The 25,314-nt window shown below is 50.8% G+C and overlaps 1 protein-coding gene across 9 annotated transcripts in view; it reads right to left on the reverse strand.

Moving 5' to 3' along the window:
- CEP164 (centrosomal protein 164) overlaps positions 1–25,314 on the reverse strand; it is an 88,269-nt gene that overhangs the window by 12,904 nt on the left and 50,051 nt on the right. For 5 of the 9 annotated variants that reach the window (XM_017883089.1, XM_017883086.1, XM_017883094.1 and 2 more), the window contains 17 exons: positions 24,243–24,326; positions 19,080–19,177; positions 17,933–18,160; positions 16,862–17,008; positions 12,362–12,571; positions 8,659–8,790; positions 8,352–8,568; positions 7,240–7,317; positions 6,916–7,047; positions 6,417–6,539; positions 5,041–5,184; positions 4,531–4,614; positions 4,343–4,411; positions 3,812–3,987; positions 3,369–3,495; positions 2,955–3,016; positions 2,256–2,478 (listed from right to left, as the gene is read on the reverse strand). In XM_017883089.1, coding sequence (XP_017738578.1) covers positions 2,256–2,478; positions 2,955–3,016; positions 3,369–3,495; positions 3,812–3,987; positions 4,343–4,411; positions 4,531–4,614; positions 5,041–5,184; positions 6,417–6,539; positions 6,916–7,047; positions 7,240–7,317; positions 8,352–8,568; positions 8,659–8,790; positions 12,362–12,571; positions 16,862–17,008; positions 17,933–18,160; positions 19,080–19,177; positions 24,243–24,326 — 2,334 coding nt within the window. The remainder of the gene's footprint in view (positions 1–2,255; positions 2,479–2,954; positions 3,017–3,368; positions 3,496–3,811; positions 3,988–4,342; positions 4,412–4,530; positions 4,615–5,040; positions 5,185–6,416; positions 6,540–6,915; positions 7,048–7,239; positions 7,318–8,351; positions 8,569–8,658; positions 8,791–12,361; positions 12,572–16,861; positions 17,009–17,932; positions 18,161–19,079; positions 19,178–24,242; positions 24,327–25,314) is intronic. The other 4 variants (XM_017883091.1, XM_017883088.1, XM_017883087.1 and 1 more) reach the window with 4 other exon arrangements.

A 25,314-nucleotide genomic window follows, 5' to 3' on the forward strand; every position in this document is an offset into this window, starting at 1 on the left:
TTCAACCATTGTGGAAGACAGTGTGGTGATTCCTCAAGGATCTAGAACCAGAAATACCATTTGACCCAGCAATCCCATTACTGGGTATATACCCAAAGGATTATAAATCATTCTGTTATAAAGACACATGCACACGTATGTTTATTGCAGCACTGTTCACAATAGCAAAGACTTGGAACCAACCCAAATGCCCATCAATGACAGATTGGATAAAGAAAATGTGGCACATATACACCATGGAATACTATGCAGCCATAAAAAAGAAAGAGTTCATGTCCTTTGTAGGGACATGGATAAAGCTGGAAACCATTATTCTCAGCAAACTAACACAGGAACAGAAAACCAAACACTGCATGTTCTCACTCATAAGTGGGAGTTGAACAATGAGAACACATGGACACAGGGAAGGAAACATCACACACCGGGGCCTGTGAGGGTGGGGGACTAGGGGAGGGATAACATTAGGAGAAATACCTAATGTAGATGACAGGTTGATGGGTGCAGCAAACTACCATGGCACGTGTATACCTATGTAACAAACCTGCATGTTCTGCACATGTATCCCAAAACTTAAAGTATAATTAAAAAAAAGAAAGAAAGAAAAGAAAACCCATTTTTTGAGGAGAAATTCAAGCTAGCTGCAGAAATTTGCATATGTAACAAGAAGCAAAATGTTAATCCCCAAGACAATGGGGGAAATGTCTCCAGGACATGTCATAGGTCTTCATGGCAGCCCCTCCCATCACAGACCCAGAGGCCTAGGAGGAAAAAATGGTTTCGTGGGCCAGGCCCAGGGTCCCCATGCTGTGTGCAGCCTAGGGACTTGGTGCCCTGCATCCCAGCTGCTCCAGTCATTGCTAAAAGGGGACAAGGTACAGCTTGGCCCATGATTTCAGAGGGTGCAAGCCCCATGTCTCGGCAACTTCCACGTGGTGTTGAGCCTGCAGCTGCACAAAATTCAAAAACTGAGGTTTGGGAACCTCTGCTTAGACTTCAGAACATGTATGGAAACACCTGGATGCCCAGGCAAAAGTCTGCTACAGGGGTGGGGCCCTCATGGAGAACTTCTGCTAGGGCAGTTCAGAAGGGAAATGTGGGGTCAGAGCCCCCACACAGAGTCCCTACTGAGGCACTGCCTAGTGGAGCTGTGAGAAGAGGGCCACCATCCTCCAGACCCCAGAATGGTAGATCCATCATTAGCTTGCACTGTGCACCTCAAAAAGCCACAGATACTCAATGCCAGCCTGTGAAGGCAGCCAGGAAGTGGGTTGTACCTTGCAAAACCATGAGGCGGAGATGCCAAAGACTATGAGAACCTGCCTCTTGCATCAGTGTAACCTTGGATGTGAGACATGGAGTCAAAGGAGATTATTTTGGAGCTTTAAAATTTGACTGCCCCACTGGATTTCGGACTTGCATGGGCCCTGTAATTCCTTTGTTTTTGGCCAATTTCTCCCATTTGGAATGGCTGTATTTACCCAATGCCTGTACCCCCACTGTATCTAGATAGTCACTAGCTTGTTTTTGATTTTACAGGCTCATAGGCAGAAGGGACTTGCCTTGTCTCAGATGAGACTTTGGACTGTGGACTTTTGGGTTAATAGTGAAATGAGTTAAGACTTTGGGGGACTGTTGGGAAGGCATGATTGGTTTTGAAATGTGAGGACATGAGATACGGAGGGGCAAGAGGTGGAATAATAGGGTTTGGCTGTGTCCCCATTCAAATCTCATCTTGAACTGTACTCCCATAATTCCCATGTGTTGTGGGAGGGACCTGGTGGGAGATAATTTGAATCACAGGGCCATTTCCCCCATACTGTTCTCGTGATAGTGAATAAGTCTCACAGGATCCTGATGGGTTTATCATGGGTTTCTGCTTTTGCTTGTTCCTCATTTTCTCTTGCCGCCACCACGTAAGAAGTACCTTTCACCTCCTGCCATGATTCTGAGGCGTCCCCAGCCATGTGGAACTGTAGGTTCAATTAAACCTCTTTTTCTTTCCAGTTTCAAGTATGTCCTTATCAGCAGCATGAAAATGGACTAATACAGTTATCATGAGGTTCAAATTATTTACTACTAGAAAAGGTGTTTGCATGCTATGCATTGCCATGGAAATATAAGTGACCCAGTGCCAAGGTGGCCACTCTCATGGAGTCCCGAGAATGACCAACTGAGGGGGACCCCAAAGGAGTGTTTTGCTGACTCCCCCCACCTCCCACACACAGGGCTGGCAGGTTCTTCCCAAAGCTCCTGACCTTCTCCAGGTTCTCACGCATATCTTCCAGGGCCTTGATGCCTGGTGGGTCTTTGGCCACCTCCTGCGCACTAGCTAGCTCATGGCGCCAATGCTGCTGGGCAGCTTTCAGAGCTGTCTGCCGCCTCCGCATGGAGCGTGTCTGCCGCACAAGGAACTCCTTGGCACTACGGAGGGCTACCCCCTCAGTAGAGAGGAGGTGCCAGACATTGTGGGAGGACAGGCTGGAGCAGGAGTTGAAGAAGGAAAACAGAAGCCTCTGAGAACTCTGCTCGGGGTCACACAGCTACTTCCCCAGCAGATGCCCACCCTGAGCACAGACCAGAGCTGCTGGGCTGGGGCTGGGCACTGTGAGTGCAGGGATGCCACTGTTCAATACCCACAGTGTGCAGTGCCTGGGACTGACAGTGCCCTCACCCTGACTCTGAGAGGGATCATGCCTGGGGCCTCCAGATAGATGACCAGACACTTCCAGCAATCTGTTTCTCCACTAGAGAAGAATGCCATGTCAAAGGTCACAGTGGGCAGTTTCTTGGCTTGCCAGAGAAGATTGCTTAATCCTCCAGAACCTTCCCCACGAACTAAGCCCCACTGGTGATCACTGTCTCCTCACTTCAGCTCACCCAGCTCTACAATGCAGGTACTCACTTACCCCTTCATGGTACCCTAACCTGAAATAAGACAGGCTATGGGAACTCACCTGTTCAAGTGTAAGTCCTCCTTGCTCTGGGAGAGAGAAGAAGACACCTCTTTGATCTGGTTCTAGGGACACATGGTAGAAAAGTCCACTGAGTGTAGCAAAAGCAGATACCCTGCAGGTTCAAGACCCCAAAGCTCCTCCCAGTGGTCTAGACAAGGAGATGGCTCTCCAGATGCCAGGCACTGTTTACTTATAGATATCATCTGACTGGTGGAGATGACTGGTAGCTGGGAATAAGAACAGACCAGGTCCCATAGAGAGCAGAACCAGCCCCTCCTGATACCTCAGCCTACCGTATACTCCCCTCCTGAGGCTCCACCCCTCCTGATGACCCATCCCCTCTGGAAGTACTCCCCTGATGCCCAGCCCCTCCCAATGCCCCACCCCATCCTGGTACCCCCACCCCCAGCTCACCATCCCAAGGGATTTCCTCAGGTCCTCAACGTGGAGATCTGGTTCAAAATGTGGGGAAACATTATTTTCCTCAACTGTCACTTCTCTCAACAGGTGCTGCTTCTTTTGAGCTTCAGCCTCCAGGCTGCTGCGCAGGGAAAGGGGAGTGAGAGGCAGGGCGGTGGCAGAGGTGGTGGGTGAAGTGGGTCAGAACCATCTCCACCCCCCTCACTCCCACCCATCAAGTCCCTGAGGAATAATAGCACCAGAGATCCCCTGCTTTTCACACCATCTTAACAACCCCAACTCCCTACAAAATGTAGCTACAGGCTCTTCTGCCTAGCTCCCAAGCTGGGACTCCACCTCTCTCTATTAATTGGGCCATGATGCAAGTAGCAGAAGTCAGAGGTCAGAGGGCAGGCAGGAGGCAGTCAGCGGGGCTAAGTGCAGGGTGCCCATGCCACCTGATGTGTTTCTGCAGTTGCTGGCTCTGGGCCTGCAGCAGATCCACTTCGGACTCCAGCTTCAGCTTGTGGGCCTGCAGCTCATCAAGAATTTTCCGGAGCTGCTGGTTTGACTGCAACAGGTGGGTGTGCTCCTTCTGTGCCTCCTCCAGCTGCTGATGGGTGGCTGTGGCTTCCTAGGGGCAGAAGGAAATATAGAAGCACCCAGAGACAGCACAGGGAGAAGGCAGGGAGCAGACAGCACTAGAGGGTAGGGAAGCCAGAGGAAGATGGGCTGGGGATGAACTCAGAGCCACTGAAGTCAGCACCTCCGAGGTCAGGAGGTCTGCAGGCTTCTGTCCCACCACAGCCCCACTCCCTTGAGGTTCCCAAGTGGGGTCCACAGAGTGGCACTATTTGTGGAATACTGGCCAAGAGAGTTTGGAACCCCAGTGCCCTGGACACATCAGATGAACAAAATGTGGGGAAAATGGAGAAGAAAGACAGGGGATGGAGGGAAAACAGGAGGGAGGACAAAAGAGGGAGACAAACCTCACTCTTCAGAGCAACCTGCCTCTGCACATCAAGCAGCTGCTGCTTCTCCCTCCGGGCGGTCTCCTCCTTGCAGAGAAGAGACACGATTTTCTGGCTGACTGCAGACCCCAGGACTGAGGGGCTGGGCCTGCCCTCTGCTAGAGGAGCTATGACTCTGAGGTCAAGGACTCCTGCAGATCCCTCACCTGGACCTCCAGCAGAGCCAATCTGGCCTTGACATCTTTAGCTCTAGTTTCAAGGTCCAACTCTAAATCTTGGAGCTTCCTTTCCTGCCCAGAAAGAGAAAGACTTAAGCATAGAAAGAGTGTAAGGCATTAGCTGAGGGGCAGGAGGGGGTTCCAGAACCCACCATGCCACACCGCAACCTCCACTCTGGGCTCAGGCTTCCTCACTGTGTGCCCCTGCAGCCTCCCAGGAAGGCTCCGCACCTTGTTTACTTCCTGCTGGAGCAAGGAGACGCGAAGGTGCCAACCCCAATGCCTTACAGGGGCTGACCTCTAGTTCTAATCCTGGGTGTGTTCCCTGGCCCAGAAAACAAAGCAGCAAGGATGCCCCAGCTTGGAGATGGCCAGTGAGAGACTCGCACTCCAGAAGCTGTCAGGCTCCATCCTGCTGGGGCCACGTGTTTGCTCCCAGCACCTTCCTACCGTGCGTGGAGGGGTCACAGTGGGCTCACCCTGCCCCAGGCCCCTCACCTGCTCCCTGTGCTGGCGCCGCAAGTCCTCAAGACGCTTGTGTTGCTCCTGCCTCACAGTCTCCAATTCTCGCTCATGGGCCCTCTGTAGGCGCTCCAGCTCTCCGGTCAGGTGCCCCAGAAGTTCAGCCCGCTGCTTCCTCTCCTGCAAAGAGGATGGGCCCACTGGTGGGAAGCTGCAGCGGCCCCTTCCACCACAAAAATCACAGCTCCCCCAGCCCTGCAGCCTTGCGTCAATAAGATCAGGGACACCGTCGGTTCCCTAAAGCCAGCTCTTAGAGAAGAGGAGGGTTACAAGCACAGCACCGGCCCTGACCCCACCAAGCCTGCAGCCCTCTACAGGTGAAGCAGACGCTGCCGGACACCATGCTCTGGCTCTCCTATGGCTCCACCATATACAACTTTTCCTCCTTAAGGAATGAGAGGTCACTGATAAATTATCACTATTCTTCAGCACGATCATAATTGGTTGGGGGGAGGGATGTGGCAAATTTCATTATGGGACTGCTATTTCTGCCCTGGAAAAGATCCTAGAAAGAGTCTGGGATACTGGTTCCAGTTATTGGAGCAGTAGTCTTAACGCCCTGCAGGGGCCCAGCTGTGGGCCATAGTCAGCCACCCTCTACCCACTCAATGTTCACCCTCAATGTGAGCAAGCCAGGCCAGCTTGGGTACACTCAAGTCGCTGAACTTTCCTACCTTAAGCTCAAAGACTTAAAATGGGGAGAATATCAGTATTACTTCGTTCTTGCCAGTCTATTTCTTGGTGTCCTGAGATGTTAAGGAACATTGGTGACATGGCGTTGCAGTGAGGAAACTGAAGGCTTTGGAGTCGGACACCCTGGGCTTGAATCTTAGCTCTTCCACTTATTAGCTGAGTGTGATCTTGGGAAGCTACTTAAACTCTCCAAGTCTCAGTGTCCTCATCTTTAAAATGGAGATAATGATAATAGATCTCTCCTAAGGCCGGTGTGAGGACTAAATGAGTTATAATAGATCAAGAGCTCAGAATAGTTCTCAGCACACAGTACAAGCTCAATGTATGGGGGGTCTTTTTACCATCAGAAGAAAGTGCAGCCTGCCCGATAAAAAAGGAATTGCCCCTCATTAGGTGGAGGTCTTTTCCATGCTTTAATAAAAAAGGCAAAAAACATCACCATGGCAGAGTACTAGGAAGGAAAACCTGCCACAATCCCTGACCACAGTTTATCCCCTTCCTCTGCCCCACAGTCAGGTGAGAAGGACCCTGGGGTGTGCGTGCATGTGCATGCGTGCGTGTGTGTGTGTGCTTGTGTGTGTGCATGTGTGTGCATGTGTGCGCGTGTGTGCGCATGTGTGTGCGCGTGTGCATGCGCACAGGGGATGTGGCCGAGCTACCTCAGCTTCATACTGCTCTCTGGCCTTAGCCATCACTTGCTGGTGCTCCTCCTTCATCTTGTCCAACCTCCTCTCATGCTCCCCTTCCACTTCCTGGCGCTTCTCTCGCAGGAGACTGCTGAGCTGCAGGGGAGACGGCAGGCATGTGGCATGCAGAACCCAGGTGGACCAGCAATCAGGGCCTGCTGCACCTGAAGGTCTTACACACATTTCCCCAATCTCCCCCCACACATAAAACATGGACATCACACAGCCATGACATCATGGTCAGCACACAGCCATACCTCAACACACCCTCTCCACATGCATACAGGGGCATCAGATTGGAGGACTACCTGGTTTCAAGGGAACTAATGCATAAAAATGGAACCAGAAGTGCTAACCCCAGCTGAGCCATCCAAAGCAAACTGGAGGCCACTCAGGCTAGGACGGCTCAGCTGACTGTAAGAGAGTCCACGACAGGTGCACATAACTGTGGAAGATGCAGAGCAGCACTCACCTCTTGCTCATACTCAGCCATGTGATAAGCCTTCTGGTAAACTCTGTGCTCCACCTGCCCAAGGCACTTCTGCAGCTGGGCCTCCTCTTTCTGTTGAGCTTCCTCTATCTTCTTCTGGAGGCTGGAGACCACCTGAGGAGAACCCCGCACACACAGGGAAGTGTGTCCCTCAGGGTTACTGTACAGCTGCTGTGTGGGGATGTGTTCTGAGGACCTGGCATCCATCCCCAGGGGCTGGAGGGAGAGGCTCACTGCCTAGTAGCCAGGGATAGGACTGAATTCTGTTAATCAGCCATGAAGGGGGCCCAGGATACTGCATCTCACCTCCTGGTGCTTGGCCTCCAAAGAGGAGCAGAGCCGCTCCAGCTCAGCACTGTGCTCCTTCTCCAGCCTTGCCACCGCCTGGGAAGGAGCAAAAGGACTGTGAGGGAAGCTGGCCAGGCACTGACCATGGTGGGAGGCAGAGCCAGGAAGACTACCAACCCCCAACCCCTTGAGATCAGGGTCAAGGGAAGCACGGGGAAGCATAGCACATCTTTGTTCCTCTGAAATAACTCAGCCCCTGAAGTCTACAATTGGCAAATGAACAGGAACATGAAGGCCAGAAGAGAGGGGCATTTCAGTAAGTTTCGGCTCTCTGCTCCCACCCCCTGCCTTTAGACTAGGCCACAGGTCCACAGATGGTGCTCATGCTGGTAAATAAGATCCAAGCCAGGGGGGCCAGGTTGGATGGTGTCATTAAGTCAGGCCATGTAGAACCTTCTTTTTATTTTGGTGAGGTGCAAAGCTGCAGCTTTTAGACATGGAAAACACTACAGCAAGACAAGGGAACTCCAATGCACTGCAAGTTTTCAGAGAGACTGTGCTAAAACCTTCAGAAGCCAGCCATCTGACTGGAATACAGGGAGTATGGACAAAGAGAAAATCCCTGCTATGTTGCTAGCCTCTCATCCTAAGAAAGGAGGGAAAAGTGGGGAGTGAGGCCCTTGCAGCTGTCCCTCAGAGACAGTGAGAGACAGAGCGCCCTTGTCTCAAAACCTCTGGTCTGGCTAAATCTCTTTCAGTCACCAATTTTCTCAAATCCACAGGACACTCCCCTTCAAGCCTCTGATGGTTCTCTGCTTGAGAACCTCCAGCCGCCACTGCCAACCAGCCTGATCCTGGAGGGGCCTCGGGATGCCTGCTGCATCCTCTGCCCTGCCATGGACAGCAGAGCAAGCTCCTGCCCTGAGCTACTTTGGTCCATATGGAGTAATGGGCCCAGGCAGTCACCTCGCCATCTCCCATGCCAGTCTATGTGTGAGACCTCCTCTCCACCTGGCTCCCCAGCCTGCACGCCCACCCGAGGCTTGCCCTTCCTCTCCCTGTGCACTCAGTCCCTCCCCAGGCAGCCCAGAAACATGTCAGAGGGTGAGGTCCCCACTTGACTGGCTCACTTCTTTCCTCTCCCCTTCCAGCTCCTCCCTCAGCTGCTGCAGAGCCTTTTCCTTAGCAGCGTTCAGAGCAGCCTGTTCGCTCTTCTCTGAAGCCTCCATCTCTTCCTTGAGCTGCTCCAGCGTTTGCCTATTTTTCTGTTCCAAGCTGGCCCTCTCAGCCTTCTGTTGAGACTCCAACTCTTCTCTCAGTTTCTGCAGGGAAGCCTCTTGCTCAGCCCTGGATGGACAGAGTGGATTGGGAATGGCCCTGTGTATCCTGGGGTCACCTCCGCGAGGCTGGGCAGCTCGCAGGTAAGCACGCACTTACCTGATTTGGTCCTCATCTGCTTGTGTGCTGGACTGGACCTGGGCTCGGAGCCAGGATAGCCTCTGGCTTTCCTCCTTTCTCATCCGGGCCTCCTCCTCCTCAATGGTTTTCTGTAGTTGCTCCCTCAAGGAACTGAGATGGAAAGGAAAGGCGAGGTTGTCAGAGAAACCACCAAAGTCTTTCTTCTATTCACAGGCTGTGGTTGTCAGTCTCCAATAGCCCTGTTGCCTGCCTAAGAAACTTCCTAAATCTTTTTTTATTTTTTTTCCTGTTTGGAGAGAGGTTCTTGCTCTGTTGTCCAGGCTGGAATGCAGTGGTGTGATCACGGCTTACTGCAGCCTTAAACTCCTGGGCTTAAGCAATCCTCTTGCCTCAGCATCCCATGTAGTTGGAACCACAGGCATGCACCATCAAACCCAGCTAATTGTTGAGATGGAGTCTCGCTATGTTGTCCAGGCTGGTCTCTGAACTCCAGAGCTCAAGTGATCCTTTGGCCTCAGCCTCCCAAAGCACTCAGATTATAGGCGTGAGCCACTGCGCCCAGTCAAAGCTTCCTAAATCTTAAAGATGAGTCTAACCTCAGCCTCTGGGTCTACAGCTGCCTCCCATTAATACCTTCCAGGATAACGAGGGAACCATGAACTCCCCTTTGCTTCAAGAAGCAAACTACTGGCTGAGCATGGTGGCTCATGCCTATAATCCTAGCACTTTGGGAGGCCGAGGCAGGTGGATCACTAGAGGTCAGGAGTTTGAGACCAGCCTGGCCATAATGATGAAACCCCATCTCTACTAAAAATACAAAAATTAGCCGGGCATGGTGGCGCACTCCTGTAGTCCCAGCTACTTGGGAGCTGAGACAGAAGAATTGCTGGAACCTGGGACGCAGAGGTTGCAGTGAGCTGAGATCGCACCATAGCACTCCAACCTGGGCAACAGAGCAAGACTCAATCTCCCAAAAAAAAAAAAAAAAAAGCAAACTACTGGCTTCTGGGTTTCAGTAATATAGCACTTCTTCCAAAGGCTCCCCTCTTGTCAACAGCTTCTCCTCAGCATGGCACTCACTCAAAGATAGCTATAGCCACCCAACCTGATTCCACCTTCTTTCACTCCGACAGACTCTGTTCTAGGCACATCAGCTGAGTCACCATCCCTCCATTCTACCACACTCTTCCTTCCTAGGTCCTCCGCCAAGAATTCCCTTTTCTATCTAGCAAACCCATAGTCATTGCTCAACACCCAGCTCCCTCTCTGGGAAGTCTTTCCAACTCCCTCCAAGCTTATCAATTCATCTTTCTGTTCCCATCACTTTACATGTGGACCTTTCTTATCCCATGCTACTCTGCACCATATGCCACATGGCATCATAATTCATCTTCTGTATCTCTGTTTTCCTTGGAAGTCTGGGAGCTTCTCAAGAGAAAGAATCTTGTCTTAAAATCTGTTATATCCCAGGTACCACACATAGAAGCTGACATAAAGTAGGTGCTTAATAAATGAACTGAATTTGAACAGCATCATACAGCCCCAAACTAAAAGCAAGCTGTGATATCTACGAAAGGTTATCTTATTTACACAGCAACAACAGTGACCATTTCATCCTAAGCAGACATCCCCCTGCTTACACAAACCACATCCTTTTCGAGTAACTCCTCACACAGCCCCGTATGACCAGGGGATGTGTGCTGGAAACTCAGGGAATTCAAGCCTAGGAAAAACATGATTTGGAAGACAATTCCTTTGAAAAGCTTCTGTAACAAATCCTAAAGCCAAAAAAAAGACTTAGAATTCTTTCCTATGTCAAGATACGAACACCATTACTTTCTTCCATTAAGAGAGAAAATTTGGCCAGGCATGGTGGCCTACGCCTTTAATCCCAGCACTTTGGGAGGCCGAGGCGGGCAGATTATCAGGTCAGGAGATCAAGACCACCCTGGCTAACCCAGTGAAATCCCATCTCTACTAAAAATACAAAAAAAAAAAAAAAAATTAGCCAGGTATGGTGGCAGGCACCTGTAGTCCCAGCTACTCGGGCGGCTGAGGCAGGAGAATGGTGTGACCCGGGAGGCAGAGCTTGCAGTGAGCCCAGTGAGCCACACACTCCAGCCTGGGCGACAGAGCAAGACTCTGTCTCAAAAAAAAAAAAAAGAGAGAGAGAAAATTTGAATTAAGTAAAAATCCTTCCTTCTAGATTCCCCAGAAACCCTTTCTCTTTGTCCTATGGCTAAATTTTACACACAGCAACAGCGTTAGAGCTGGCAGGGACTTTAGAAGTTTTAAGTCCAATCCCTTCATTTTACAGTGAAAGAAACTAAGGGCCAATCTGCCTGCCTTCTCATTCCAGAAATATTTGTTATAAGATCAGCTGTGGCTTCCAGAAATTTCTACCACATGGAAGTTCCCAGCAGAGGGAAGAAGAGCCCATTCCTCAGAAAGGCTTGGGCATAAACAGAAACAGGTTCTGGTGATGAATTATTTTGAAGAAAGTCAGGCAAGGCACTGTCCACAGAGAAGTCACTTAGTCAAGAATGCCTGAACATGCACTGATTTCAACTGAAAATAAAAGTAATTGCTACCATTTGTTCAGCAACTACTATGTTCCAGGCCATGAATCAAGACACTTTTGGCATTCCAGTCTTCTCCACAACCTAAGAGGGCCTCTGGAGTCAGGGGCCTTGGGAGAGGGATGGAAAGACAGTCAGCCAAGCTCAGGGTGGCCAGCAAGAGGGGAGGAGACTGGTGGGCTGACAGGGACACACCGCCAGGATTTCCTCCAAGGCACTGCACCTTAAGGTGAGTCACACTCTGCCTGGGGGGACCCCTGCCCCAATTCTCAGTTGGCTGGAAGAGGAGGATGCTAGGGGGTTGGAGGTGTCTGTTCTTTGGACACTGTACCTTAAGGTAAGTCACACTCTGCTTGGGGGGACCCCTGCCCCAATTCTCAGTTGGTTGGAAGAGGAGGATGCTAGCGGGTTGGAGGTGTCTGTTCTTTGGACGCTGCACCTTAAGGTAAGTCACACTCTGCTTGCAGGGACCCCTGCCCCAATTCTCAGTTGGCTGGAAGAGGAGGATGCTAGGGGGTTGGAGGTGTCTGTTCTTTGGGATGTTCCCTGGTGGAGGACCCACAAGGATGCGATATAAGGACGGACCCTGGGTCAATGCTTCCTGCATTGGGCTCATGAGAGATTGTTCCGACCTTCCCAGTACTTGTATGTTGGTTTTCTGTTTTATTTTCTCTAAATTAAGCACAAATGTTTTATATATACTTTGCTAGGTATCATCTAAAAATAATAATTTTCTACCACTCTTGGATGTTCTGTACAAGAGGACAAGACTCAGCCTTTAGTTAAATTGCCAAGTAAATGAAATGTTAACACCTTTTCGTAGTACCTTTCCCATCCTGGGACTGTGACAGATGGCTCATTAACAGCTCAATATCCATCTCCCTTTCTTCCTTTACCAACAGAACCCTGCTTTTATTCTACTGGGTAAAGAGGTCAGCTAAAGGACTACATTTCCCAGTGTTCTCTGCAACTAGGTATAACCAATGAGATGTAAGCAGAAATTGTTGGGTAAAGTTTCCCAACTTTAGTTGGTCTTGGTAGAACCATGGGCATCCCAGTGGTCCCCAGGCTGAGAGGGTGTCCCTGGCTCCTCACATCCCCTGAAAGGCCCCGGGAAGCATGCCCAAGGGGAAGGGCAGGACCTGAGAGATTGCTCTTTCTGCTGGTGAAGCCGGAGAATCTCCTCTTCCTCCTCTTGGCACAGCTTCTCCCGCAGTTGCTGCATCTTCTCTTGCTTTGATTCCAGCAGGTGCCTCTGGTCTTGCTCGAGTACTTGGGCCACTTCCTCTTCCATGGCCTTTAGTGCAGCCTCTGAGAGCTGCTTTGGGGGAGCCACAGGCTCTGTGAATCGCCTACCATGGGTGGGGAATGGCATATCATCACAGGGTTAATGTCCACCCACCTCTGCATCCAGGTTAGAATGGATACAGAACATCACAAATGGAATCCTAATGGAGGGCCCACAATCAGGAGTCAAACAGCTCACCCAAGGGCAGGCAAGAGATATGGTCAATGCTTGTTCTATAGGACAAGCCCCACTGTGGCTGTTTAAGGCCCCAAGAGCCAAGGCAGCCCACAGCAGGCTCTCAGCTGACTTACGAGGTTATGGCCCAAGGTCAAAATCTAAAGCTGCAGCTCAAGAGCTGGCAGCAGCAGGGAGAGAGTGAAGCTCTGTCCCTACTGGATTCCTTCCTAGAATGGCTCATAGCCCCATTACCACCTCCCCACTAGAGCTCTGCCTGCTACTTAAGGCTCATGCCAGCAATTTGGGAACAGTCCCCACAGACTGCTTTCTGCCTCCCAAACTGAGTAGTGGCCAATGTATATGGGCCCATGAAAGCAGCAGCAGCAGGTCTCCTAGCTCTGAGAACTACAACAGTCCAGGAAAGCCCAGGAATAGGAAGCTCCCCTATCACAACACCACGGGGGCCAGGAGGAGATGCTCCCCTAAGCCAAAAAACGCAGCAAGTGTGCACATGAGTGCCATGTTCCCCGTCTACCCATGGGGGCACGTCTTCGTCTGCTTAGAGTTAATTAAATGTTTAGAAATGAGCAAAAGGAATTCAGAGCTGACCTGGATGCATAAGAGGGTGGTGAGATCAGGAATAATGGTATCCATTAAAAAGATGTGTGTAAAGTAATAAGAACTGTTATTTTGCTTGTTTTCTGGTTCTTCAAGGAAATGCCCAAAGAGGAATCCTGAGAACATTCCGAGCAGGATAAAGCATGAGCAGGATAAAGCATGAATAGGATAAAGCATGAGCAGGATAAAGCATGAGGAAAGCATGAGCAGGATAAAGCATTTTGCCTTCCAGAGTGACTTTCCTAAAGGCCAGAATGTGCCTGCACATCCAGGTCCCTCAATCTTACAGTGGAAATTGGTCTCACTACACACCCTCCTCGCACAGCACTCAGGCTGCTGCAGGCCTGGCACGGTGGCTCAGTCAACCTAAGCAGAAAGTGTGGGTATGACCCAAAACAAAGAGGGCTGGGCAAGAGTCAAACAGGGGAGCTGGTCTTCCCTGCTGGGGACTCAGAACCCCTTCTCCCTCCAGCTCAAGCCCCGCTGCAGATGGAAAGCAGCAGGCAGGATCGGATTAGAACAGTAGAGGAAAACAAGGGCTTAGGAATCCCACTGCAGCACCTTGAGACTAGAGAGAGAGGAAGACAGGACAGGCTACTGTCATCTCTGAAATACCATAAAGACCTTTCATTTCCCCTTTCCTAAAATCGTAACTTGGACCAGAAATGATCTTGAGCTATGCCTTCAATTCTTTTCTGCTCCCAACTCCATCTCCTCCTTCCTTCCAAAGCCTGGCTTCCTCTGAGTCCCCTGACACAGCCCAACTGATGCAGATGTAAGACATGTGGCTGCCACCTCCTCTGAAAATCCTGCCCTCAGAAAGAGCCTTCCCCCACAGCTCTCCGCCTCATCAACCCTCCAACTCATTTCCAACCTTGGCTGAAAACATCTTTTTTCCCTGAGATGGTATCTTTTAATGTCTCTCTCTCCTGCAGGCTGCAAGCTATGTGGAGCCCTAGGGACAGACACTCTGGAAAGATGGGGCATCACACTGTGTGGGGCATGTGCCCAGGCTATGAGCACCAGTGAGCTTGCACAGAGGCAAGCTGGGCCGTCTGTCAGTGGACCTCTTCTCCCTCGCCCTGTTTTAAAGATCTAGTAGCCCAAACTGCTAGCTCAGGTCCAAGGCAGTAAACAATGCCTGAAAGATCCATGACACGATCGGGAAGTTGAGGACTCCAGGGGAAGAAACAGCTCTGATTTCTAGGCCAACTCCTCGGGTATCAGAATCAGTGGGACCCAGTTTCCTACAGTGAGTGACAAAGGGGAGGCTCTGCAGGAGCATCATCATTTCAGGCTGACCAGCAAGTAGCTCAAAGATACGTGTGAGAAAGCCAGAAGGGAAAGCAGGGAGAGACAGGGAAGGAGAGCGGAGGGCGGGGCAATGGCACCTAGGAACACTGTGGAACGGTTTTCATGGAACTACCACAAAAGTTATGTCTCCTCTCATACGCAACTTGGTGGTTTTGATTCTTTTACCCTCTTCTCTGCACATCCTCACGAAAGATGCTGGCATGACAAGGGGAGAATCTTCCTGTTTCCTAGTCCTGGCCTTGGCCAGAAAGCATTCAGTGAGTGGCATGTGCTGCCTTCTGGCCTACCTGCTCCCTCTAGCCTGCCCTCTGCTCCTAACCCTTCAGACCCAGCTTGCCTACACCTTTGGAAGCTGACAGACACAGACACAGAACTACTCCCACAAAACCTGGACCACCCATTCGTTCCTAATGCAGCTGTCAAGATTAATAACAAGGAAGTGATGGGGCCTGAAGAGACTCAGGAAAGAACAGAAGGCATTTCCTAAGGGGATGGTGTAAACTGAAACCGCGTGGTCAACTACCTCTGAGACCCTAGCAGGGGCAGCCTTGCTGGGATGGCAGGAGAAACACAAGGGAAGGGAATGAATCAGCCAAGGCAGCTGGGGAGGAGCCAGGGAAGCCGAGGCCCCAACTGAGCCCTGCTGCCCAGGCTTCACTCCAGAGATCCTGGGAAGACACCCCTCTGACGTCTGCCCAATCTTCCTCTCTCTGAACTACACCCACCTCCTGTCCTCATAGAAAGTATCCTGAACTGGCTGACCACAGCCACCAAGGTGACAGAAAGGCTGTATAATTCCTAATTCCTCGAGGTCACAGTTTTCATTGTAGGATGTATCACCACTTGAAAGACGTGACCACCCCTTCCCTACACCACTCCTACAATGTTATGGTGACGACACGAGATCCTGAGCTCACGTGCCCTGCCAGCTCTCAGTGAGTAATGCGGGCATGAACTTGCTGTGAGTCATGTGTGCGTAAACCTGTCTCTGCTCATGAGTCAGTCCCAAATCCTTTAGACCTGCTCAGTTTATAGAAGGGAAAATGTTTAAGTCCTGACCCTTGTCTTTCTCCATGCAGAGAAAAGGAACAGTGGCTGCAGGCTAAAGTCAGAAGTCTAGGGCTCTAGTGACTAGAATCTAGTGTTTTTATTTGAGACAGAGTTTCGTTCTTGTTGCCCAGGCTGGAGTGCAGTGGCACGATCTCAGTTCACTGCAACCTCCGCCTCTCAGGTTCAAGCCATTCTCCTGCCTCAGTATTCCAAGTAGCTGGGATTATAGGCGCCCGCCACCATGCACAGCTAATTTTTGTATTTTTAGTAGAGACGGGGTTTCGCCATGTTGGCCAGGCTGGTCTCAAACTCCTGACCTCAGGTGATCCACCTGCCTTGGCCTCCCAAAGTGCTGGGATTACAGACGTGAGCCACCGTGCCCTGCCTAGAATCTAGTTCTAATTCTGCCGCTGACTAGCGATGTGACCTTAGATGAATCCCTTCACTTCTCTGAGCCTCAGTTTCCTCATCTGAAAAATGGGTAGGAAGGGGAAGTGTGACAATGGAAGGAGAAGAGCTAAATGATTTCTAAATTTTAGAAGTACTTGGTTCAACATAGGTGAATCACAAAAACACATTGAGCTTTGAACACAAGCACAAAAGATCAATCCTGTGTACTGTGTAATTCCATTTATATGAAGTGGAGAACTGGAAAAATGACCCTTTGGCCAAAACTTGGAGCTCAGAGGTCAGAACAGTGAAGACCTGGGGTGGGTGGGTTGAGAGGGGCACGAGGAAACTTCCTCGAGGGATGGAGACATTCCCCATTTGAGTGGCCGTTATACAGTGTGCACAGATGCAAACTTTCACTGAACTGTACACTGCAGGCCTATGTACTGCAGTGTACTTACATACCTCAACAACATTTCTGAAGAGAAAAACAGTGCTTGGTAGACAGGAAACATGATTTAGCAAGTTTAGCAAATGAGCCAGGAGGTACCCCCTCATCCGCCCTTGTACCTCAAGTCCTGACCAGGAACCCCAGGGACCAAAGCTAACCCCAGGTAAGGATCAGTCACGCCTGCGTGGGGCTCTCAAGGCAGCACACAGAGCACCAAGGACATGCTTAATCTCCCTACACTCTAACCCCTGGCCAGAGCCTGAGCCCCACCTCCCACCACCCAAGAGTCAATAGGCACTGAAGCAGCCCACACGCAGTGGAGGACAGGGACAGACACGCAAAACTGGCCCTTACACCTCTGGAGAGACTGGCGGGGTGGGGCTGACCGCCACCTTCTCCTCATTCTCCTCTGCCTCTTCCTGCCCAGGGCCCAGCTTGTCGGCCTGGGAATGCTGCTCCTTGCCCTTCTCGTGGGCAGCAGGTGGGCTTGGGGCCTGCTCCCTGATAGCAGTAAGGAAACAACTGTGTTAAAGCCAGTAAGAAAGCAAGAGGCTTAAGACGCATGCTATTTGGGGTCAAAGAGCTATGATAGAGACAAGAGAGACAGCCCCAACAGTTTCCCTACCTCAGGTCTTAAACCTCCCTCTCCCCACCCTTCCTCTCCCTGAATTATCTGCATCAAAAACCAGAGACTCCTGCCTCACAACGGAAGCAGGATGGTTATGGTACCCCAGGAGCTCCGTACACAGCAGGTGTTCAGTGGATGCTGTTGATTGCACATCGATGCTGCTCAGGTTCCCTAGTGATTCATTCCAACCCAATAAATTCTAAGACCAGCATGTTTCTCTTGCTAGGGGGACAGAGAACTAGCAAATGTCCACCACGCTCTGGACTAGGCTAGGAAAAAAAGGTCCTCTCAGCTGGACTCAGAGTGATCTGGGCTTCCCTGTCTCTGGGCCGAGCACATTAACAGGGCTCCAGCTGGGGTTGCTGAATGACTAGAAGTAGGATGACTATTGGAAACAGGGGTGCTGGCAGGGAGGGGACTAGAGAAAGGGCTTTCCTGGCAGGAATGGAGCAGCCAGGGTAACACCAGTCTCTGCTCCAGCCTCTTGCAGGTAGGCACCTGGGACAAAAGAGACACCTCCTTATTCAAGAGTTTCTAAGTTCCTCTAATCAGACCACATACCCTCATTTCAGCTGTAGACTGAGGACTAGGAAGAGGCACATGTCCTCATATCCAGCTCCCATGGGACACTAAGCAGAGCCTCTGCTGCTGCTGCTGCTGCTGCTGAGGCTACAAACCCACCCCAGCTCCCCACTCCCTCCCCAAGCCAACCCCACCCCCGCCTCTCTCAGCACTAGCACACATACCCACCACAGGCAGAGTGGCCGCCACCCGGGGGTGCTTCCCCTCATCCTTACCTCTGGAGGGAGAGCTGCGGGCTGAGGCTGGCTGCAGAGTCCTCCCCAGGCTCCTCGGCCTCCTTCCACTCGGGCTGCCCCTCGGGGCCCTGGGGGGGCTCTTCTTCGGTGGCCAGGCTTCGAGGGGGACTCTGGGCCTGCTCCTCATGTGGAAGTGGAGGAGATAACCTGGTCAGGCCAGGCAGAGCAGCAGAGTCAGGTCCCTCCATTTGGAGAGCGGGAAGAGAACTGGGGAACACAGTGCATGGACCTAGGTCATTGCCTCCTCCCGGGTTATGCTCCAGCCCCGTCCCCACATCCATCCGTGGAGAGCCACAGCAGAGCAAGGCAGCCACCCATGTGGGAAGGAGTGACTCTCTCCTGAGCGCTCCTTTTGCCTAGACTGGAGTCAGGCTCCACAGGGGTCCCTATGCTGCCTCTGCTCGGTTCAGGAATCAGAGCAGGACACACAAGTGTGCCCATCCCCAGAGCTCACCATCGCTGGGGCCAAGAAGGGGTGGAAGAACTAAGTGGGGAGAAAAAGAGAAGCCAGACTCAAGAGGTCAGACTAGAAAATGCATGAAGCTGTCACAGATAGGTTTTGAAGGTCTAACAGTGAAATGACCATTCTCCTTCCCCTTCTAGGGTGGCAGCCCTTGTCATGGGGCTCAGGCCTGAGAAGCTGAGAGGCCCTGTCACATCACACACAGTTGCACACTCACAGATAGCTGCAGCCCTTTCTGATGTGGCAGGGCCCTGGCTCAGAGCTCTGAGTTGCAGTACCAACCCTCCAATGTGACTCCTCCAGACCTCCACAAAGTTTCTTCAGCCCTGGCCCATAACAGGCACACACACAGCTTAATCAGCCCTGGCCCCACAATGGTGCCTGGAGTCCTGCCAAATGCACCCAGTGGCACTTCACATGCCCATCTTGGTGGAGAATCAGAGGGTCTGCTCATGCATGCAAACATATATACACATTGCCAGTACACACACACGCACATACATATACACACATATGTGCACACACAGACCCTGCAAGCCCATCCAGCCAGTTCATCACCTGCTGCCAAGCAAGTATACACTGAGCCAGGCCAGCCACCAAAGCCAAGAATTCTGCCCAAGTCCACACCACCCTGAAGGCAAACCCCTGGGGATAGCCTCCCACCTATGGTACCTCTCCAAGCCTTTGGACTGCTTGCTCTGCAGCTCATCTTGGCTGGACTGGCTGTCATCCTTGTCTTCTATTCCCAGTGGTTGCTGGGCCTGTAGGAGAGAAGCAGTAAAAAGTCTGTGGTGAAAGGACTGCATTTGGGTCCCTCCATTCTCCAGCTGGCTCTCAAGCTTAGGAGAAAGCTTGAGAAGTTGCTCTCCAGAGGATGGGACCATACGGGACATAGAAAAGAAGGTTCATCTACTGCACAGTGAAGCTTCCCCAAGCTTTGGCTAAGCCCCCAGGCTCACAGCTGCTCCCTGGGCTGGCCTTGAGGCCTGGGGAGGATGTGGCAGAAGACCACAGCCATAACACATAGAGTCAGGCACCAGAGACCGAAGGAGAACACACAAGAAAAAGAAAATCCTGCCTCCTGCTGCGGGAAGCCTGCACAGCAAGCTGCGCAGAGAAAGGAGAGAAATCCATGAGTACCCCAAATCCACAGAGGCCCAGCGAATTACAAGGGTGCTGAAATTAAGGGCAGAATCGGGGGGCACAGGCAAGCATATGAGTAAGGATAAGTCCTAGAGAGATGGAGTACTGGTAGAAAGAGAGAGAGAAAGCTGTGCCCGAGACAAAAAGGGCACCACCTGGCACCTGGAGGAAGACGAAGCGCTCCTTCGCTACCTTCAGGGACCCCAAAGCACCCAGGCCCCATCAGCAGACAATGATGCCCCCTTCCCGGTCAGCAATTACATCATCCATCAAAAACAAAACCAAACAGGACAAAAATCTCATTTTAAAACTTGGGTGACTAGTGACATTTAGCAAGTCAGTTAAAGAAAGGAGGCAGGAAGAACTATTCTTTGAGGCAAGGTCTCACTGTGTCACCCAGCCTAGAGGGGAGAAATATTCCTGATCATTTCAAATATTTTCCACAGGGATATAGTAGTGTAGTCAGCCTGGGGTCAACCCTTTGTTCTAGCTCTTCCTGCCTGGGAAGTCTGCCTCCTCCACTGTACAAAATGGGATCGTATACTGCAACTCACAGGGCTTCTGGTGAGGATCAAAGCAGCTCGTATACGTAACGCCCAACTCGCAACCCAAAGAAGGCACACCATCAATGTTAGCTCCTCTTCCCACATTCCTCTCCCTCTCCCCCAGCCTAAGGTGAAAAACAAAAAGAAAATACTCTGCCAGTGCCAGTCCCCATCCTAGGACCTGCACTCCTTCTGTCACACCAACAGGAGCCCCGTCTGTTCTGGGACACAGGGTCAACGGGAGAGGTGGGGCGGGAGACAGCTCACTCCGTCTTCCCCAGTAGGGTCCCCAGCCCTGTGCCCACAGCCCCCACACCTCTCCACTGGCAGCCTAAGCCCCAGCAGCTGTGGCTAACCCTGCCATCTGGATGGGTGAGGAAGGGCAGGGCTTGAACTAAAACCCAGCTCCCCCAAATTATATTAAAAATAGAAATGCTGCCTGTGAGTGCCTCCTGGTGCCTGCAGCAGAAGGGCTCCCTGCCAGGGCTGCCACTCCTCATCACATCAGCATGAGCAGAGCCTGCAGACAATGGCAGGGCATGCAGCCTTTGCCGCCCCACCTCTTTCCCCTTCTAGCGTGCAACTCACAACTTGTCTCCCCCTACAGACCAAACCATGCTCATCAAGTATCTCCCTCTCTCACCCATCAAGAAGGAAAATCACACAGGCCCACTCCAGTTAACAAACTAAAATATAAGACAAGTGATAAAGTGGGGTGATAGTAATAAAAATAGGGGGACTGAGCCCTGAGTCAGAAAGGACTCCGGGGCTATCAGCCACACACCGTAAGAAAAAAGGTAGCAGACAGGAGGGCTGGCTGCAGATCATGGCTTTCCGGTCTCTCCCTTCTTGTTTCACCTATATTTCTGTGAGAAACTGAACTATCCCCACTAACAGAGAAAAGGGGATCCTCTGGGAAATACCCGGACAGACGGTCCTCTTGGTATAGAGGGTCCTCTTCCTTAACTTTTTTGCTCCAGAAAAGGAAGCCAAGGAACGAGATGAGGAAAGCAGCCAAGGTCACCATTCTTCAGAAAGAGGACACAATCGCACATCCTAAGCCTCTGGCCTAAAATACCATTTCCCTCTCCTTAACTCGGCTCTAGAGTCTTGTTTTTGTTTAAGATTCAGTCCTCGGTTAAATAAACCATGGTGTATTCATACAGCAGAAGACTGTGCAGCCAACAAAAAGAATATGGTAGATCTATATGAAATAACTCAGAAACAAGTCAAGGGCCGGCCGGGCGTGGTGGCTCACACCTATAATCCCAGCACTTTGGGAGGCCAAGGAGGGCGGATCACGAGTTCAGGAGATCGAGACCATCCTGGCTAACATGGTGAAACCCTGTCTCTACTAAAATACAAAACTAGCTGGGCGTGGTGGCGGGCGCCTGTAGTCCCAGCTACTCAGGAGGCTGAGGCAGGAGAATGGCGTGAACCTGGGAGGCAGAGCTTGCAGTGAGCCGAGATCGCACCACTGCACTCCAACCTGGGTGACAGAGTTGAGACTCCGTCTCAAAAAAAAAAAAAAGAAAAAAAGAAGTAAGTCAGGGGCCTACTCTCAAATTTAAAGAGCACATCGCCAAGCAGTTTAGGTAGCACAATCACAATTTTTATTGGAAGAAAAAAGATAAGCAAGTAGAAAATAAATACATGCTTATATGTACACAGAAAATTTTCTGGAAAGGCACATGAAAAATGTGAATGGAAACTATCCATAGTCCCTGTCTGTGTAAGGCTACAGGAATTTGAGAACTTGGATCTTCTGTATTATTTGAAATAATTTTATAATCACTTTTCTAATTAATTATGAAATGTATTATGTCGGCAGGGCACAGTGGCTCACGCCTGTAATCCCAGAACTTTGGGAGGCCAAGGCGGGCAGATCACCTGAGGTCAATAGTTTGAGACCAGCCTGGCCAACACAGTGAAACCTCATCTCTACTAAAAATACAAAAAAAAAGGAAAAATTAGCTGGGCATGGTGGTGCGCACCTATAGTCCCAGCTACTCGGGGAGACTGAGACAGGAGAATCGCTTGAACTCAGGAGGCAGAGGCTGCAGTGAGCCAAGATCGTACCACTGCACTCCAGTCTAGGTGATACAGGGAAACTCCACCTCAAAAAAAAAAAGAAAGAAATGTATTATGTCTAATTCATTATAATCGTTTTTTGTGGTGATGGTTGTGAAGGTATACAATATGGTAAAATGTATCAAATAAATGTGCAATTTATTGTATGTCAATTATATCTCAATAAAATTGCATTGAAAATATTTTAAACGAACAAAAACTAGTATAGCTCAGCCCTCTGCCCTGGTCCTGCCCTTGAGAGAGAAGTAGAGAATATGGCAAAATGGGCAAGAGTGCACAGGAAGGACAGAGGATGGCATCTACAGTTTTGTCCCATGAAGGGCTGCTGCTCTCTCCTCCAGCTCCCCCTCCCCAACTCGACCCCTCCACCCACAGAGATGGTGGACAGCTGGAGACTGAGCCTGCAAAGGCTTGGCTACTCAGTCAGCCACGCTGAGCCCCATTACCCACATCACGACAGGCAGGTCACAATGTATAGCTTAGGGGAAGGGTCCCCAACCCCCGGGCTGCAGAGCAGGGGGTAAACAGTGGGCAGGCAAGGAAACATTACCACCTGAGCTCCACCTCCTGTCAGATCAGCAGTGGCATTGGGTTCTGACAGGAGCATGAGCCCTATCGTGATCTATGCATGCAAGGGATCTAGGTTGCACACTCCTCATGAGAATCTAATGCCCCCGACCCCATCTGTGGGAAAATTGTCTTCCAAGAAACTGGTCCCTGATGCCAAAAAGGTTGGGGACCGCTGACTTAGGGCTTCCTCTGCCAGGGATGGCCACCTCAAGAGGCTGCACCTCGTGAGAACCAAAACCAAGCCAGGTCCTGCTACTGCGTTACAGCAAGTGGCACAGCCCAAAAAGAGGCTGCTGGCCACATCAGGTCTTAGGTAGACCCAGAAATCTGTCTTTTTTCAAGCTCCCAAGTAATTCTGATACTGGCCAGGTGTTGGACCCCAAGAAATGGGATCTACCTCCATCCCACTGACTCAGTAACTTTCCCACTCACCTACTGCCAAAGGAGCTCCACAATTCGCCCCCTCCAAACCTTTCCTGACTAATCCCACCTTCCTCTGCCTGTGCCTTCACATCTCTCTAGCACTGCAAACAGCATGACCAAGATCCAGCAAGGACAGTGGCCCAGAAAGGTTTTATCAGCCAGAGCTGAGAGGAACATGTGGGGCTCAAATGCAACTGGCCCAAAAACTCTAGCCTGCCTCTAGCACACATTTCACTAAAGGCTCCAAGGCTGGGTTCATATTAAACATCTTGTTTGTTTCACCCAACAAATTTCCATTTTGCCCAAACCAAATATTCCCTTAAACTCGCAGAGATCATGTGCCAGAACCGCTCTTCTAACCAATCCACAAAGAAAAAGAAAAGTCTTCTTGGCTTGAAGCTCCTTAAGGACAGGATCTGTGTTTGAGTCACTACCCCATGTGGGTCAGTCATCATCCATGTCCACACAGAGCTTACATCTGGCAGGGGAGACAGACAAACAACTATCAAACAAAACAAGAGGGACTAAGCGGAGCAAAGAGAGGGAACAATTCATCCCATTCGCGGAGGTGGTGTCAGAGGTGAACCTCCAGGACCGAAAAAGAGCTTGCTGGGAAAACGGGAAAGCAGAGTGGCAGGCAGAGGGGTGGTGGAGGTGGAGAGTGTGCCCCAGGATGGTGAGCAGCAGACCCAGCTGGTGAGCAGCAGGTGGGCTGGGCATGTAAAGAGGACGAATGGGCCAGGATGGAAAGTTCCTTGAAATCTACAGTCTATACAGCGCCTTGTACATGAGCAGACAGTCCACTCTTCAGCTGCTGAATGAGTGGATAAATGGATAAATATATGATGGAAGAGGACTTTAATTTATAGCAACAATGCAGGAATGGTCAGAAGCCCCATGAAAGGCAGTCAGGACCATGCCTTAATGAATTAGAAGGGAGAGAACTTCCAGAAATGCAGCCTGTGATGGGCAGGGCTCAGTTCTGGGTCATCCGGAAAAGTGGTTGTGAGGAAAAATGAGGCCCCAGCTCAGCCCACCACCCAGAGAGACTCACCTGCCAACGAGTTCCATCCAGGGCCGGGGAAAGCACATCAATATCCAGCAGGTGCTCCGAGATCCGGCTGTGAAAACCGAAGTCCTGGAGACAGTGGAGATGCAAAGGTCAACTCTGCCTCTGTCACAGTCAACACCCACCAGGCCTCTTCACTACCCCAACTCCACTTTCCAGAAAGATGTCTACTATGTGCCCAGCTCTGTGCCAAACATTTCAACATCTACTAATTTCATCTTCAAAATAACACTGCGACTCAATGGAAAGATATGTGATCAAGCAAGTATGGTAAAATGTTAATTGTGGCCTATAGATGGTAAGTATGTGGGTATTCACTGTACAATTTTTTAAATTATTCCATATGTTTGAAACTTTTCATAATAAAATTATGGGGAAAAAATAACCCTGTGAGACTAAAACTCTTTCCCTCATCTCACAGATAAGGAAGCAGGCTGGAAAGCACATATAACTCGCCCAAGGCCACACAGCTGATAAGCAAGGGACCTGAGGGTCAGATGGGGCCCTGCACTGATGGCAAAGCCCAAGCTCTTTCCATGACACATGCTGGGAAGGATGTCACTTTCCGGCTATCTCTCCCTCTCCGTGGTGCCCAACCAGGCACAAGAAGAAATGCCAACATCCCCAGAAAACCTGTGGGCAGTTTTGAAACGAGCCTTGGTGGGCCCTTTCCAGCTCGTTCCATCCCTTTTCCATACAGGTGCCCACCTGGACAATGAGAGTTAATTAGTGGTGCTTCCTGCACTGGCTTCTCTTTGGGACGGGCAGCAAGTACCCACACTGGTACCAGTTTGTTGCTGTCCTCTGGCTGCCACAGGCCCATGATCCCACCTTCTCTGAGCCGAAGATCCCTGCTGGGCTAAGTGAAGGACTGCTGCCCAATAGCATGTTAATGGGGACAGTTCTGTCACATCAGCCCTGACTAATGGTGGGACGCCCAGACAAAGTCTGGTCCTGCTGTCCACAGCCTCCTCCATCTACTTTCATAGAGAAGAAAAATGCTGATGGGCACATTTCTCCACATGGGTGACTGCTTTAGAAGAGCCAGCCCCCTTGC

This window comes from Rhinopithecus bieti, unplaced genomic scaffold, assembly GCF_001698545.2.
Source record: "Rhinopithecus bieti isolate Rb0 unplaced genomic scaffold, ASM169854v2 scaffold_11964, whole genome shotgun sequence".
In the NCBI taxonomy this organism is placed as follows: Eukaryota; Metazoa; Chordata; class Mammalia; order Primates; family Cercopithecidae; genus Rhinopithecus; species Rhinopithecus bieti.